General features: G+C 42.8%; 1 protein-coding gene across 3 annotated transcripts in view; it reads right to left on the bottom strand.

Annotated features, from left to right (window-relative positions):
- Positions 1-17,099, bottom strand: part of Spart (spartin) — a 25,348-nt gene that overhangs the window by 5,864 nt on the left and 2,385 nt on the right. For 2 of the 3 annotated variants that reach the window (XM_028763604.1, XM_028763605.1), the window contains exons 2-9: positions 16,002-16,085; positions 13,746-14,557; positions 9,467-9,664; positions 8,445-8,618; positions 6,916-7,039; positions 4,317-4,511; positions 3,570-3,728; positions 3,361-3,451 (exon numbers count right to left, since the gene is read on the bottom strand). In XM_028763604.1, coding sequence (XP_028619437.1) covers positions 3,361-3,451; positions 3,570-3,728; positions 4,317-4,511; positions 6,916-7,039; positions 8,445-8,618; positions 9,467-9,664; positions 13,746-14,555 — 1,751 coding nt within the window. In that variant the 5' untranslated portion in view covers positions 14,556-14,557; positions 16,002-16,085. Of the gene's footprint in view, positions 1-3,360; positions 3,452-3,569; positions 3,729-4,316; positions 4,512-6,915; positions 7,040-8,444; positions 8,619-9,466; positions 9,665-13,745; positions 14,558-16,001; positions 16,086-17,099 lie in introns of those variants that run through there. The other variant, XM_028763606.1, reaches the window with a different exon arrangement.

Here is a 17,099-nt window from a genome sequence, read left to right as displayed (position 1 = left end):
TCTGAGGGCAGAGATCCCACAGGACCTGTCCTATCAGCATCCATCTGTGCACCCAAGTCAGCTCTAGTTACCTTTAGAATATTTTTAGAAAACTGACAAGCCTGTCACTGAAATGAACAGTGATGGGGAGATGAAGGACCTGTAAATTATATTTACAATTGTTCAAGCAATCAGATAAGAACAAACAAGAGACAGCGGCAACAGTGCTGCTTAGATGCCTGTTCAGATCTGTATTCAACAGAGGAGGACAGTTGCAACTCCTGCACAGATGTCATGCCGACCTGTTTTCAGAGACTATGACAACTGTTACTGGAGTTAGTTCATCACCTCTGGAAATTTCAGAGGAATTTAAATTAAATTTTACTCTAAACAAACAAATACAATCTAGTACCATCTGAGAGTAAACTTCTTCCAGGAAAACATTGTTTAAGCTTATTTTCCACAAATAGATATTCAGAGATAGGTTCTACAAACAGACCTAACCTGCTGCAATGATATCATTCTCCTTAATAACACAGAGTGGAGCTACGGAGCCTTGGGCTAAGCAGAGTGAGGGTTACTGAGCAGGCAGTGCTGCAGCTGAGTTCAGTGGGTTAAGTTGCTTACTGTTTTCCATTATTCCTGTAGCTTTTCACTTTCCTAGATCTAAAAATGTGAAACCAGAGTGTTAATGTAACTGACAAAAAAAATTCTATATATATTCACCTAAAGGCTCAGTGTCCCTGCTCCTCATACCAGCACCAGCAGACACCGGGTAAGGAAGCTTTGCTAAAGCATTTGTCTTCCTCCCAGGCATAATGCATATGATGTCAGCAGATTTAGAACTCTGTGGGAGAGCAGTGCCTTCCACAGCAGTAAGGACACAGCTTCAGGACACTGAAATGAGCAGAGTACAAACTCGAATTCTACTTTCTACAGTGTCAAAAATGTAAGGAAAATGCCAGATTATCTCCATAGGTGTAAAATTTGGAATATTGGAGGCAAATCTTTAATCCCCCAAGGCCTCTCTCCCTTCTTCCTAAGATTCTATCAGCATAAATTAACTCACTGTTAAGAACAAGCACTCTTACAGTCACAAGTTCAAGGCTGGGCAACTCTACTTTGTTTATTCGCACTGTGTCTTTAGAGAACAGAATAAAGCAACACTAATACACAGCATTACAGGAGAGAATTCACTCAGAACCATGTTAAAATACCTTGTACATCACACCAGTCTCCTCCCTAACAATCTATACATAAAGAAAATATAACAAGCACCTTCACTTCCTGTGCTAAGAAATGGTAATCATAATTTACTCTGTATTTGCTTTCAGCTCTCTGGTTAAAAATGGCAGCTAAGTTGATCTGTCATGTTCCTATGATTTGAAGGCACACCCCACACTGAGAGAACAAAACAATTTAAGACATAAATTAAATTTAGTATTACTTAAGCCAAAAGCAATCTAAATTATGGTAGGTTAATGGTGCAGAGGTCAGTCCAGAGCGCTCAAGTTGTGCACAACCCTTCAAGGGCAGAGGAGAACGGCGCTCTGCCCTGACTGCCAAGCATGGGACCTGGCTTACATCACAGCTCGGCCACTCAGCTAGGGATGGAAACGCTAACACATTTTTTAACTTTCAATGTTTTGGTTTCTTTGTCTATAAACTGATAGAAATGTAAACCCTGAGCGCTAATATGTTAAGTATGAACTCAGACAGTAGCACTATTAATACATTTTTTGCATGTTCATATTCTGTGCATGTTTGCATTTGCATGCGTGTGATAGCATAAAGCTGACAGTCCTTGATCTCTTTCCATTTGATTAACTGAGGCAGTTTCTCACTGAATCCAGAGATCTCCAATTCCATCTTGCTGGACCAACTGCCCTGGAATCCATCTCTGCCTCCCTTGCTAATGTGCTTGTGTGGCCTTATTGGTTTGGGGTCTGAACTCTAGTTCTCAGGCCTGTAAGACAATAGCTTTATCCTCTGAGCTTCTCTGCAGCCCTACTGGTCCCACTTCATAAATAAATAGTAAGATCCAAACTAAGCTAAGAAAACAACTCAGGGCCCACTAGATTTACTTTTTTTAATACCCAGATTTCTCTGATTCAGACAGAAGGAAGGAAGAGAACATAACCAAAAGTATAATCCATGCACATACTTCCCATACACACATGAAATGTTACTAAAAAACACTATTTTGTACAATATACTCTGATAAAAATCATAAGTTCAAACAAAGAAGACACCCCCAAAATGGCATTTTAAATTTGTTCTTTAATAACACTACCAAAGTATTTGTTTCTCAAAAGTGAGTGGAAGCAGGTATTCGGTGCCACTTCGGCCTAGTTTAAACTTTACTCTGTGTGTAGCTTGTGGGTGACTCAGTAGACTTGTTCCTCTCACTGACTTGATTCCACAGCTCCACTCCACAGCCGCTGATTGCTAACAAAGACTGCTGACACCAGAGTCCTGAGTAACTTCCCCTTTCATGGTTTCTCTAAAGCAGCTAGCCTACCTCCCCAACCCCCACACTAAAGCCCAAATCCCATGGACTTTAATAAAGTTGAAGGCCCTCTTTCCTCTCTTCTGTGGAATGTCTGTCCCCCCCTGTGCGACCTTCTGGCTGAGGCCCAGCTGACTGAAGACTATCTATGGGGGTCTCCTCTTCTCCATGGGCCTGCAATGAAATGCCTTTGACTTCCTGTGCTTCGTCATGCTGGGCCTACTGTGTCTCGCTAGCACAGAGCAATCTCTCCTTCCAGTCAAGAAACTTGACACAGATCTGAGGAGCCTCCTGGGACAAAGGCGCCTGGCTACGAGATGGACACAGGCTATAGGTCACCTGCCAAGGCAATGAGGTCTGACAGCAACCAGTGGGGCACACTGAAGTTACACTGCTCCAGAGACCTCAAAGCCAAAGTACATAGAAATCATACCACCAATTATCAGTTACGCTGTATACATCCATTTCTATCCTGTCTACTTAATGTATCAGATAGAAAGTAACTGTCTCTCTAGCCCAGTATCAATGTGCAATGGGAATCCTAACTTAGCCGGGGCACACTAATGAGCTAACATTAAAGGGGACTCCAACCCAACCAAGTCTTTTTCCTCCTTCAAGCAAACACTACTATCAAAATTATGTGTTAAAAATTAAACATTCTTTGTATTAGTGGACATTTATAACTATTAGTAGCACAAATCACAGCCACAGGAGTTCAATCAGTATACAAAAAATGTTCCCTATTTAGAAAATAGTGAATGGAAAAAAATAAGTTTATCAGAAACCTAGCTAAAAGAAAGCACATAAATCTCAGCTGTCTGGATTGAAGTGATGACACTGGAGACTTATTCTCAATAAGAAACTGTACTTACTTGTATCTGACAGTCTGTACAGTTTCTGCAGACACGTTGTTAACGATGCATTTAGCTGCACATTCCAAACCCTGCCATACAGTTGAGAATCCTGTAAACGTATTTAAAAGTCAGTCTCAGATAAAGAGCAAACCTGCCTGAGTTTCTCAGGTAGCTCAGTGCCCACCCAGAAACACAACACAAATGAAAGAACACAGGCCTTGTGTTACCTTGTACACTACTCGCTGCCACAACCATGGCGCCATCCAGGGCAGACTTCCCTTCTTTGTCTCTCTTCAGAGATTCTGGAACAAGTTTGCTTCCATGCTTCTTGACATGTGGAGCGAGTTCTTTGCCAACACAATTTGCTACTGTGCAGACACCATCAACTAAACAAGCATAGAGAAAAGACTCAGAGAAATCACTCCCTCGACTTTAGCACTGCACTGAACAACATTCTTATATTGTTGGTTGTGAGCCTAGCCTTTAACGGCTGAGCTATCTCTCCATCCCTGAACAATGTTCTCAAATGGCCACCCTCAACTGCTTTTCTGTATGGTGTCACTGTGTCTGTAAGCTGAACCTTGGCAGGCCCTAAAGTGATTTGAAGCTCTGTCTGTAGTGTCTACAGAGACCCTGCCCCTCAGGCAGAGTTCGGCTTAAAAGAAAATCGTCCATTTTTATTTTTCTGATTCAAAGAAGACTTAGTGTGAAAAATATAGTGATAGTCAATTTAATGGAAATCCTCTAAAAATCTATACGACTATATAAAAGCAAATTTTAGTGATTCTAAAGTGTCATCTGGGGAGATAGATACCAGGCCCACTGTGTGGCTGGCCTACTGTGGGGAGATGGAGCCCCTCAGTGCTCACCCTTCTTTGTGAGACTGAGCAATTTATGCAAATATTTAACCTGATGTGGATTAGCAGCAAGTTTCTAGCTCAGCCTAGAGGGAGCCCAGGCAGGCCCTCACTTACCCAGGAGCTGACTGACTTTAGCTGCTCCTCCAGTTGCCTGCTTCGCTATGTAGAGGCCCCTGCTGACAGCTGGACTCACTTCCACGGGCTTTTCCTCGGGCTGAATGCGCTCTCTGAGTTTAGAAGCACCTTTTTGAATTGCTTTGCCAGTAAATTCAGCACCTTTGACTAAACCCCAGCTCACCCAGGAAGCACCTTTTTAAAAAAGGAAGTTCAAAATTACAGACATTAGGGTTAACTGTATCTTTAAATCCTTTAATTACATCAGCAGAAAACAAAAGAATTCAGTAGTAGATCCTCAATGGGCCATGAACATTCCCACTACACACCTATGGCTTCCTTGAATAAGTATTTCTCTAGCAAAAACCCAAAGATTTATTTTTTATTTTATGTGTGTATGTGTGAGTTTTTGCATGAACATGTGTGCACTGCATGCATGCAGTACCTGCAGAGGCCAGAAGGGGTAGAAGACCCCTAGGACTGAAGTTACAGGTGGTTGTAAGCCACTATGAGGAGGCTGGGAACTGAACCCAGGTCCTGTGCCAAGTGGCCAGTGGCTTAACACCGAGCCATCTGTGGGGCCTGAACGAAGCCCTTTCTGACTAAATGTATCTTCACTTAGGCCGCACATCTCCCCAGAACGGTTTTCTGCATTACTCTGCGCTGTATCACAGTGCGCAGCAATCTGCTACTGATCACAATTTTCTGTTAGCCGTTCCTAGGACCGGATTCTGAATTGGGGTCACTAAGGCAGCATCTGGCAGGAGGAATGAGGCACTCTTGTCCTTTCTATCTTAGCTTAGGCAACACTTTTCCTTGTGAAATCATGAGGAAGGAAATTCAAGCCAGAAAACAAAGCAACTGTTTTCTATGAGGAGGGTGAAGTGTTGCTTGCTTTAGACTTTAGACTAAAGCATTAACTGGGCAGGGATTCTGGTCTTTTCCGAATCCTATGTGCAGTTTCCTGGCATTTAGGACCTGTCAGTGTGCTACACCTAATGACAAAAGTGTGAGCACACTGGAAGACACAGGAGTAGCCTGGCCACAGCTGGCATGCACACAGGACCACCCTTGGCTTTACTAATATTTCCTGCACCCGAATTACAAAAGTCACTGCCCCAGAGACATCAAGATGTCAGGGCCTTGTCAAGATGTCAAGAGGGATAAGAAGTCTTCAGCCAGTGGGCATATGAGAAAGGAGCTGGAGAAATATGGAGAAGCAAGAGGAGTCCCCTCCTCCTCCTCTTCAGACAGTTCAGAGTTACATCTTTCATGAGCAGCTCTAGAACAAAAACTCTTGAATACTTAGGGGAGATCTGCAGCAGTAGACATCACAAGGTCACATGAAAATCACAGCTATTCATTCAAAGTACCAACTATCCCCTGGAATGCAGTAACTGATTAGACACTTGGTTTTTTTTTTCTTCTTGTCTCACTCAGCCCCATCTCAATCTCTTACCTAAAGACTACACAGGAAGCAGTGCAGGCAGAGGACCACCTACCACCCAGGTAAGGAGACTCCAGTACGAACAAAAACCGGAGGATATTCACCCTAAACAGGGTGTATGTGGGGGCTGGAGGGACTCAGCAGTTAAGTGAATGCTGCTCTTCTAAAAGACCTGAACACGGTTGCCAGCACACATGCCGAGCAGCTTAAGACCACTCTAGCTCCTGGAGATCTGATGCCCCCTTGTGGCCTCTAAGGATACTGCACTCATATGAAACACACACGTGTGGGGGGGGGACATATACATAAAAATAAATAAATCTTTTTTAAAAGTATGTGTGTTGAGTTCCTGACATAGAGGTTGAAAAGTTGGAAAAAAATTAAGCCTGAATTTGAAGAACTGAGAAATCACAACAAGTGGGTCTTTAGTTAGGATTATAAGAAACAAAACCAGAGAGGAATATTCCTTTCTGTAATGGGAAAAAGCTAATACACGTCTAATGATAAACAGCGAGCAGTTATTCTTTCTCTTGGGAGGAATCTTAGACGGTGCTGCTGTAATAAAAACTGCAAACAGAATCAACAGAGATTCACTTCTGTGGCAAGTGCAGGTAGATGCATCCTGAGGACCACTTGCAGGTTCACTGAACACCAGAAGCAGCAAGGCAGCTCCTGGGCCCTTCAAGGAAGGAACTGTCTTGTTCACAAAAGCTCCTTCCTCACAACCCAGTTGGTGCTCAAAGACTCCACCTTCTAATCTTGTGACTTTTGGGGTTGACACTTGAACTTGGGGATCTTAGAGGACACAAAGCCCAGAACACAGCTCTGGAGGGAAGGAGGGAAGGGATGAGAACTCCCGGGACAGAATCATGATTTATGCTCAAGCTCTTCGATAGGTGAGGAGCCCTGGAAGAACACACATTTACACAGCATGTGCGACCTCCTCAGAAGCCCAGTCCTCACCCCATCAGTATTTCTAAGTCAGTTATTTAAAACATAAATCTATAAGCAATACTGTTACTAGTTTAAGGTCTGATCCATGGGGGTTGACAAGCAGCCCTGGGACACCCGACAGATTGTTGTGGGGGTTGACAAGCAGCCCTGGGATACCTGACAGAATGTTGTAGGGGTTGACAAGCAGCCCTGGGATACCTGACAGAATGTTGTGGGCCACTTTCTCGCTCCATTCAGGTAGTTCTTTCGACTTTTCTTCTGAACTCGGCTCACAGGGCACAATCTGGCTCAGATTAACTTCTTCACTTGAAGAATCTTTGGTCTAAACAGTAAATATGTTTCAAAATGTAAAGGTTAGTGAAGTGCAAAGGAAAGAAATTGAAAGCATTTTATGATAAAATATCAACAAACACTAGCTGAAGTTAGTGGAAAAAAAAATCCACCATCAATAAAAAAATGCAAAACCAGAATTGCCACAAAACTGAAAAGGATCAGTTCCTCAGATGGGCTCTGAGTAGAAATATAACTCCAACATTCCATCCACCAAATCATAATCAAGCTCTCTGTATTCTCTCCCAGCTTAAGACCCATGTCACAGAGTTCACGTTCACGCCTCAAAGTTGCGTGTATATGGTACTGTGCAGATTAACAGATTAAAGGACTCAGCCAGTAAAGAAGGATGCATGTAAGCAAACTGGTTGTGATAGAAGAAAAAGTCCAATTTGAAACCTGAATATCCAGATGCACAATGACTCGCCATTCCACTTAAATGGAAACGCAGGACTTCACTAGACAACTGCAACACCCAAGCTCAAAGCCAAATTCATCCATTCTAAGAACATAGACCTCAAAGTGTTTTAACTTGAAAAAAAATCAAAGGTTTTATGTGCCCAACAGATGACAAAGAATGTGACTTAAAATATAAACAGAGGACTGTCTGTGGATTCACATGCTAAGAAGAGCAAACTCTTCTCTATGTGAGAAAAGCTTCCTGTCAGTAAATGCAAAGACAATCTGGGTGTAACATTTGCATCGCTAGGGCCAATATCTCTAACATATAAAAACCCTGGAGACTGAGAAAGACTAACAACCCAATAGTAAAAGTGGGTGAAGGAGGGGACAGACAGTACAGAACACTCAACCTCATCCAAAACAAACAAGTGTAAACTACAATATTGTAGATATAAAAACCAAACCCTGACCACCCGCTCTTTCCCAGGCCATGTGGAAGTGAGTATGGAGTGCCCCTAACTGCATGGGGTCCAGTGGATGCCTGGTCATAGGCAGTGCTCAGTCCTGAAAATATTAGGACTAAGTTTCTTCATGTGTATGATATATACATCTATATGATAAAATGTAATTAGAGATATCAACAGGGAGAGAATGTTTCACAGGGACAAAAGTAGAATGACTTTTTCTTCTTCACAGTTTCAGACAATCTTTTCTTCATTTATTATTTATTGGAGGAAGAAGTATAGCCCCAGAGCAAGCTCTCAGCCAACAATCAGATGGAGCATTAAAAAAAAAGTATGTGGTCCTTACTGTAAAAATAAAAGTCTTTTGAAAAACTGAAGAAGAGTCCATCCTCAAATACAAGGTCTCTCTCAAAGCAGTGTGAGCACGAATGTGTGGTGACCTTAGTTGTGGCTGTGACCTGTTTGTGAGGCGCTCTAACGGCTTGTGGACATCAGACTGGAGGCACACTTCCCACTGCTTCTTTAACTTGCCTTTTTCCCACGCTTTCCTTTATGGCGGGCATCCTTGCTGCCCTGGTCTATTGAAGAACCTGAAGAACTTGACTGCCTGACATCAGTGCCAGAAGCTTCCTTCGGTGGTTCCGAGGGGTGACTTGTTCTCCCAGGGATTTGGAACTCATCTTCGTCTTCTCTACTCCAGTTGGCCTAGAGCATAAAGGACTAAGCTTAGCTCAGCCAGCCTCTGCAGGACACTCCTCCAGATAGACCATTCCATGTTCTCATGGCACACATGTCCAAATACCAGTGTGTCTGACTGCATGGATAACTACTGTTGCCATGTTTTGTGAGTATGTGTGTGTGTGTGTGTGTGTGTATGTGTGTGTGTGTATGTGTATGTGTGTGTGTACATGTGCACACATGTTTTTGTACAGCCATATGTGCTGATGTCATGCCTCTGCCCTGCCACAGCTCTACAAGTATGCACCAGCAGGTATGGACTAAACTCCTTGGAAACATGAACCTAATTACCTAATTAATGCTTCCTCCTCTGGTGACAAAAAGCTACATTCACAATGAACACACATTGCTTTTTATTTGGTCTTCATTCTCCAAGATATTAAAGATCATTCTGTCCACCACATCTCTCCTGAAATACCATCAGATATGTAAAATGTCCAAACCTACTAAAGCAGAATTATCTTCAAAATTTTATACCTTAGGCCAATCTCACTGTAAACAGGTTCAAACAAACAGGCATCCTTTCCTGGGTGTGGCCACCTGATAGCTGTCAATTGAGAACTTCAGTTCATACCACTGTTCTTTGGGGTGGACATTATCACTAACCCCATGTTTTCATGAGAAACTACAGGCAGAACAGGTCCGTAACAGCTGAGATTAATAGCCACTACACAGAAAGCTTACCTCCAGCATCAACAATCTGAACAACCAATGGCAGCCAATTCTCATCACCATGTTGTGAAGAAAATCTCCTCACAGCTTTGAAAGCAGTGGCACTCACAGTCAAGTTTGTTTTACCTAGAAATCCAGGTTACCTGGAGCCGAAGGTCTGACATCTGTCTCAACAGATCTTCAAACAGCTCTCTGTCATCTTCTGGGAGTTCAGATGAAAGAACAACCCCTACGAAGCACCCAGCAGCTTGTAGCATGGTGTCTGGAAACATGTAGGCTCCCACAGTGCACTTCAGAACGGGTGACCTATCAGGAACTAGAGGGTATAACCAGTCACACACCTGGAAAAGTCAGATGGACACAGAAATCAGTGAATGGAGCTCCATGAAATTGTTACATAAAAGCAAATATGTCAGTTTGATGCATGCTAAAGGTTTTACAGACTGACTATAAGAGCTCCAATTTACATGCACCATCTTCTATCCTGACCTTCCTGCATTAAAAACTGTTGCAAATGGTCCACTGACAATAGTCTCACAGCCTTAAGTGGTCCTGAGTTTGACATAACGATGATGCTAGCTTTAAAAAAAAGATGGTTAGCATAAAATGGGGGTTGATTATTCTCATTAGACCCCTTTGTAGCACTAAATTATTTTCTAGTACAATACTGGACAATATTCATGTAATCTTGACAGCATTCTATCAAACTGACTAGCAGTTTTTACTTTTAAATGGTAAAATAAAGCTATGAAATCGTATATATTAATAGGACAAACAGTAATATTTTGATGAATGTACATATATCAAAATGTTTAAAGCAAGTTAAACATATTATCTCTTCAGAAACCCATTATTTCTTCATAGTGAAAACCCAAAAACACAATGGATCATTCCTGACTAACTTAGTATCCACTGATTAACCCTTCATCTTCCCCCATCCACTTCACTCACATCTCGGCCTCCGTAACCATCACTGATTGCACTCTCGGCCTTTAGAGCCTTTAGACCGTGTGATACCTGACGGTGTCAGGCTATTCCCTTCACAGATTGACCCCCAGTTGCATCTGTGGTGCATAGTGTCCCACCATATTCTCCATCCACTTCCTCACGAACAATTAGATCATTTCCATTGTGAAAATATTGAATCATAGTCATTTTATCACAAAACTGAGACATAGCCAGGTCACATGAGTTTCTTAGTACTGACAACTAGAAAGTGTACCTTGTACCTGAGCACATACTTTGTCAGAGATGCAGAGTGATTATCTAATTAGGTTTTGCTTTTGCTAATGCCCAGAGAACCTGATATGTCAGACACCGAGCAGAACATTGTGTGTCACTAATTGTGACACTGTGATACCACCTGGGGAGGTCAGTTTGTCTCAACACTCAGGCTTAAGCTACTATCCTGGCTATCTAAATCAGAATTCCCAAATGTACCCATTTCTCATATATTATACCCCTGTAGCAACTGAAATATAACCATCCCAACCTTAGAACACTGTTTACCCTAAGGAAACCTGAGGGATCAACTGAAACAGGCGAAACTCTGATAGCTCGCCCGTTTCCGAGCAGCAGAAGATAATCTCAGATGACGGCACTCAGGACTGGCCCCTTGTAAGTAAGTGCCTGATGAGCACTGTCACATTCTTTGTTTTAATGAATGGATTTTCTTTTTCTTTTTTTTAAAAAGGCAAGTAAATTTTTTTTTTAGATTTATTTATTTATTTTATGTATATGAGTACACCATTGCTATCTTCAGACACACCAGAAGAGGGCATCAGACTCCATTACAGATGGGTGTGAGCCACCATGTGGTTGCCAGGAATTGAACTCAGGACCTCTGGAAGAGCAGTCGGTGCACTTAACCACTGAGCCATATCTCTGGGCCAATGAATGGATTTTCTTCTCTATCTCAAAAGCCATTCAGGTAGATTAGAATAAAGCTAACTACAATGTTTTGTAGAGTATAAGTGGTGCCAGGGACAAAACAAAACAAGAAAGCCCAGGGATAATTACTATGTATTAGAAAATCTGCCTGTTGAAAATAACCCTACTCTCAGGCCCTAAATATATCAATAATGACTTAGAGCACAGTTTACCTAATGTCTACTAGATAGCTGTGTTGTTACTGCTGTGTTGTTTGCTTGCTTTGTTTTTAGGATAAATGGATGCAGGAGACATGTGCTAACTCCTTATGAGAACAGTGCTGCAAATAGCTAATATCTGAGTGATGGCCGATTAAACCTGGGGTGCAATTCTACTTATTTAGGACCCAAAACAAGGTATATAACAGGTCAAAAGCCAAATTAAATAAATGAAGACAAGACAAACTGCGGGTGAAGCCAAAGCAACTCCACAGCTGAGATCTGGCAGCCAAGGGCCGTCTTTCAGGTACCCAATTCTGGCTCTTCCAGTTTCAAGGACCCAGAGTGCTTAGAGCCATGACTATGCAACACTGTTACCAGACTGGCAGGAACTCTTGGCCGCCCCTTCCTTCCACTCAGTCAAGAGCCGTATAAAACTTAAGATAACCAAGTCAGTCAGTTCTTGTCCACTAATGAATCTTTCAGCTGTGCCCAATAATCTGTTTTCCACACCTCTGATAAGCTTCCAACTGTTGTTAAATGACTTTCAAGTTGGCTCCCATAAGAACCAGGGCAAAGTAGCATTAGAAGAATGACAGCAGGCCAATGTCTAGCTAAATTACCTTATCTGAGGCTGAATACAGGTAACTGCTTTGTTTAAACATAAATCCATTGAATGTACACTGTGACCCAGTTTCAAAAGCCCATCTCTCTGTACCTATGCCCAACCTTTTCATGTCAGATTGCTGCTGGTCTGTACCCTGAGAAGATCCCACTAAACCAAACACACATCTTTACGTCAAATTAGTCTTTACTCTTGGATCAACTGCATCTGCAAGGCAGCCCTCTAGGCCAGGGCTTCTGAACCTCGGCCTGACTGAAGTTTAGGGTCAGAAAAATTTCCTCTTGATGGGGCTGTACCCTGTGGTCATCTAGCAGTTTCTCTGACCACTTTATCTAATACACCAGTAACAACCACTCTCAGCTGTTGTACTAGCTGGGTTTGTGTGTCAACTTGACAAGGGCTAGAGTCATCAGAGAGGAAGGAGCCTCAGCTGAGGAAATACCCTCATGAGATCCAGCTGTAAGGCATTTTCTCAACTAGTGATCAATGGGCAAGGGCCTAGCTCATGAAGGGTGGAGGCATCTATAGGCTGGTGGTCCTGGGTTCAAGAAAGGAGGCTGAGCAAGCCATGGGAAGCAACCCAGTAGCAGCTTCCCTCCATGGCCTCTGCATCCAAGTTCCTGCCCTGTTTGAGTTCCTGTCCTGACTTCTTCCAATGATTGACTGAGCTGGAAGTGTAAATCAAATAAACCTCTTCCTCCCCATCCCGAATTTTGGGCATGGTGTTTGGTTGCAGTTATAGAAACCTTGATTAGACAGCTGTGGTGAAAACAGGTTCAGACACTGTCATGTGATCTCTCAAGGGGCAAAACTGCCCTTGGCTGAGTGTTTCTAGGCCAGCTCAGAACTTCAGATGGGTCTTGAAAACATGTGTGGGTATTCAGTTACATATTCAAATGTATCACATAAATTCCCTTTGAAATTTAAGTAACATTTCTTCTTCAGATAAAAAAATTGTTCTCTTGGGTCCTAAAATCAATCACAAATAACACCAAACTAGATTTTCTGTAGTAAGAATTCTAGAACTTTAGTTTCTTTAAAAACCACGAAAATATTCTAGGAAAATATTATAGGAATATTTGTTTTAATCCCAGGTGTGGGATATGGGGCTGCTTCGCTGCAGCTGATGACGCTTGCCTCCTGCTCTAGCTGCAGATCGTGAGTGTGATGTTTGGACTCCTGGAACTTCTCAGAGGGTACACAAATACTGGAGCCCCGAGAGGCGGGGTTGGTGGTTAGTAGTCTGTCAGGGGTTGGCTGAGGTTTGTAATAGTCAGTGCTCAAAGAAGAAACAAGAAGAAAGAAATCAGATTCAAGGATCTCTCTCTCTCTCTCTCTCTCTCTCTCTCTCTCTCTCTCTCTCTCTCTCTCTCTCCCTCCCTCCCTCCCTCCCTCCCTCCCTCCTTCCTTCCCCCACTCTCTCTCTCCTTCTCCATCCCCCTCTCCTCCCCCCTTTCTCTCCTATCTAGTGATGGAGTAAACCAGGAGATATAAAGGGTAGGGAAAGAACCCACAAAGTAGCAAAGACCAGCTACAATTTTCTAGCATTAAAAACAAAATAAATCCCAGCAAACACAAACATGGATGTGTTCAGAACCCAGTAGAATCATTTTTTTCTTCTGCTTTTATCCTGGACATGGTATATAGCAACAAATGAAATATTCCACCCATTTTTCGGCTTATGTCCATATGTTGTTTTGAAGGGCTTACCTGGAGAAATCCAGGAGGGCGGTTCAGAACTGTATCCAGAGAATTATCCAAGAACCTCACGATCCGCAGGTATCCGGGGTATGAGGGAGCACTAACCTCTCCTGCCGGGTTTACAAAAAAGATCTGCACTCCGTTTGGTATCAAGATCAGTTCATCTGCATCTAGCCCCAAGGTCTCAAGTGGGGGCGGTTGGGAACGGTTCCTATAGAAGTCTTCTCCCACAGATGAAAACTCCCCAGATTCTGTTCCATAGGAAACAGTGTAGTGGCCCTCAGCAGCCTGCGGGGTGTAGGCTGGTGGCGCTTCAGCAGGGCAGCTGGGCGACGGTAGGGGCAGAGTAGAAGGCGCAGCACTTGGTCCGGCAACTGCAGCTGAGGTGCTCCCATCTACTTCCGCATGCTGGGGGGCTGAACTAACCGACTCGGGCTCTGGGGACTTCTTGCTCATGCCTTTTGGAGGGAACTCTGGGTATAACTTGGGCACATCCTGAAGGTCATTCCGTAGAGAAGTGGCAAGGCCCTTCTCCAGGATCTCTAGCCTGGTGCGGACGTTCTGAAGCGTTTCCTTCATTTTCTGTTGCATCTGCCTGGCAGACTCCCATGCAGGGCCTGTGTGCCCTGGCTCCGCTGCTGCGATGCTGATGCCCCTAAGCAGGTGTCCTATTCCTTGCTTGTAATAGTTCTTTGCTTCTTCCTTCTGCCCTAACTCATCCGTGTTCAGTCCTTTATTAACAAACATAAAGGCCTTCTCGTATGCTTCCTTGATGATCTTAATTTCAGCAGGTTCTCCATTTCCTGGTTCTCTCTCCATCTCTGCAAGACAAGAAACATCACCTGCAATTACCCAGCTAGCTCTCTTTGTACTTAGCCCTCTTTCCAATGAGGATAGATTTCAAGGACAGGGGCCTGCCTCTCTTAACTTTTCCTATTCACTGATTCCCAATCCTTCAAAGAAAGTACCCAATAAATACGTGGTGAGTTGATAAATGTTATTGGTATTAGTAAAGAGGGCTAGAGAGGTGGCTCAGAAGTCAGCCCCAAACTCCAGGATCCTCTTAGTTAATGCCAACCCCAGTGAGGAGGTGGATCCCTGGAACTCACTGGCAGACTGGTCGTCTACCTCCTCAGCTCCAGGACAGTTAGAGAGCCTATCTCAAACCAAACCAAACCACGTGGTGACTCCTGATGAACATCGCCACCCACAGCTGACCTCTGGCCTCCAATGCATGCATACACCATAAGGAAAAACCCAACAGAATATTCCACAAAATAAAGATATGATGTGCCCAAAAGGACACACACCCCATCCCCAGAAAAAAATAATAAATTAAGCTTTTAGAAATTACACATAAAATAGCTGAGAAGGTGAACTCGGCAGAGAGATAAAGAGTTTATTAAGTTAAGAGAAAATGCCCAGAATGGAGAGCAATAAATAAAGGAATGAACAACAGAAAATAAGAATAAAATTAGGACTTTTTCTAGAAGGCCCAATGTGAATTCTAATGTGCTCCAAAATGCAGAATAGAGAAAAGTGACGGACAGAAGAGTAATGGGGCTAACTCATAGAGAGCAGATAAATCCAAAAACAGAAGCACAAATCCCCAGGTTTACACAGGTTTGACAGAGGCTGGAGAACAGTGCCGGGCAGACCTCAGGACAGGTGAGTGGAATCCCAAGCTGAAGGTGGAATTCCCAGGGTAGTTACAAAGTGACAGATATAGACCAGAAGTTAACTCAGAAAGCATTCAGGTAACAAAAACTGACAGTGTCTGGTGTATTCCTAAGTTTCAGGAAAGATTTATACAATCCTGGAAGAATTCAGGGTTTAATTAGTAAAAATGAAAAACTACAGAGATAAAATTCAAGACAAATAGGAATTCCAGGGAATGCCAAACAAAACCAAGAAAGTAATCAGGGAATACCCTGCTTCAGTTTTATTTTAGTGCCATATTAAAAACAGTAGAACTTGATGTTAGCACAACGGCGCACTAAACCATCCTGAGAGAACAGGAAGACAGATGGAAAGTTTGTGTGCAAGGATGAAGAAGCCAAAAACCTCATCTTTACCAGTCAACCGCAGTGCCCCCAACTGCAACTGCACAGCAAAAAGTAACAATGTTAGTATACTGCTGAGAGATAGGAAACACCAAGAATTGGGTCAGAAAATTGATCCGAGCTGCCTTCGGAAGGAAAGGAGACAGGCTGGCTTACAAAGGTAGTTAATTCTTTATGTATATGGTGAAGCTTAATTACTTACTTTACAAAATAAATGAAAGCTTCAGTCTTGTCCAGAAAGATTACACTGGAGGCCACAAAATTAATTTTTATTTTCCAGGAACCACTAACAAAGTAAAATGAAACAAGTGAAATTTCAAGGACAGTTTTTATTTATCTAATACAGCTACACTGTTATTCTGACTTGTAACCAGTATACAAATGATTTGTGAATATTTTGTTTTTCTTTGTCTTACAAAGACAGCCTACATTGTACTTAACAGTTTATGTCAAGTCCGACATATCCCACAGCTAAGTCAGTTGTCATATGTACCCCTACTGGTCACTGTGGACTCCTTACAGCTTCTCGGGACAGGAAATAAAAATCAAGGCACAGAAGAGTATTTCTATAACTCTCAACACATTGAAGGCACCACAGACTTTAGTAGTCAGACTTCCTGGAATTGAAAAGCAGGCCAATAGATGGCCCTATCACACAGCAACTTTACCATCGTGGACAAAACAAGCTCAGCCCCCAATTCAGGAACTAGGGTATACAAGTGGTGATATAAAAACCCATATTTGCCCTCCCCTGGAGTCACTGCTGACACACTTTCCCTGGAATTCTATTCCGCTGTGTCATCATAGTGCCTCAGGCTTCCAAGGATCCCAACCCCTTTGCTCCTCTCAGAGGCCACAAGACAAACATTCCATCCTTCATTCCCCATGGGGCACAAGAAGGCATGAACTCAGAAGTGTACAATCTTCCGATAGTGTCATCTATATAGTGCTGGGCTGCAGCCGTGGCTCTGCTGGACTTCATGTGGTTTCTGAGAAGCAGGCTGGACTTAGAATAATCAGTGAACCAAGCAGTGCTCAGGCATATCTCTAAGAAAAACTGTTTACTATGTCTTGAAAAGATTGAAAAGTTAATGATTTCATATGCTTTAATTCTCAATGTTGGGAACAAGTCTTTCAAGTGCCAATCTGAAGTACTAACTAAACAGTGCTTTCATTAGCTTAATAGTCTAATCACCAAATCATGAACCAATACCTGCTCTAGATAACAAGGGTGGACTTTTAAACATTCTTGACCTCTCTCTCTCTCTCTCTCTCTCTCTCTCTCTCTCTCTCTCTCTCT

This window comes from Grammomys surdaster, unplaced genomic scaffold (assembly GCF_004785775.1).
Source record: "Grammomys surdaster isolate TR1022 unplaced genomic scaffold, NIH_TR_1.0 139, whole genome shotgun sequence".
NCBI classification, from domain to species: domain Eukaryota; kingdom Metazoa; phylum Chordata; class Mammalia; order Rodentia; family Muridae; genus Grammomys; species Grammomys surdaster.
Note: the sequence above shows the minus strand (reverse complement) of the source record. Positions and strands in the feature narration are given on the sequence as shown.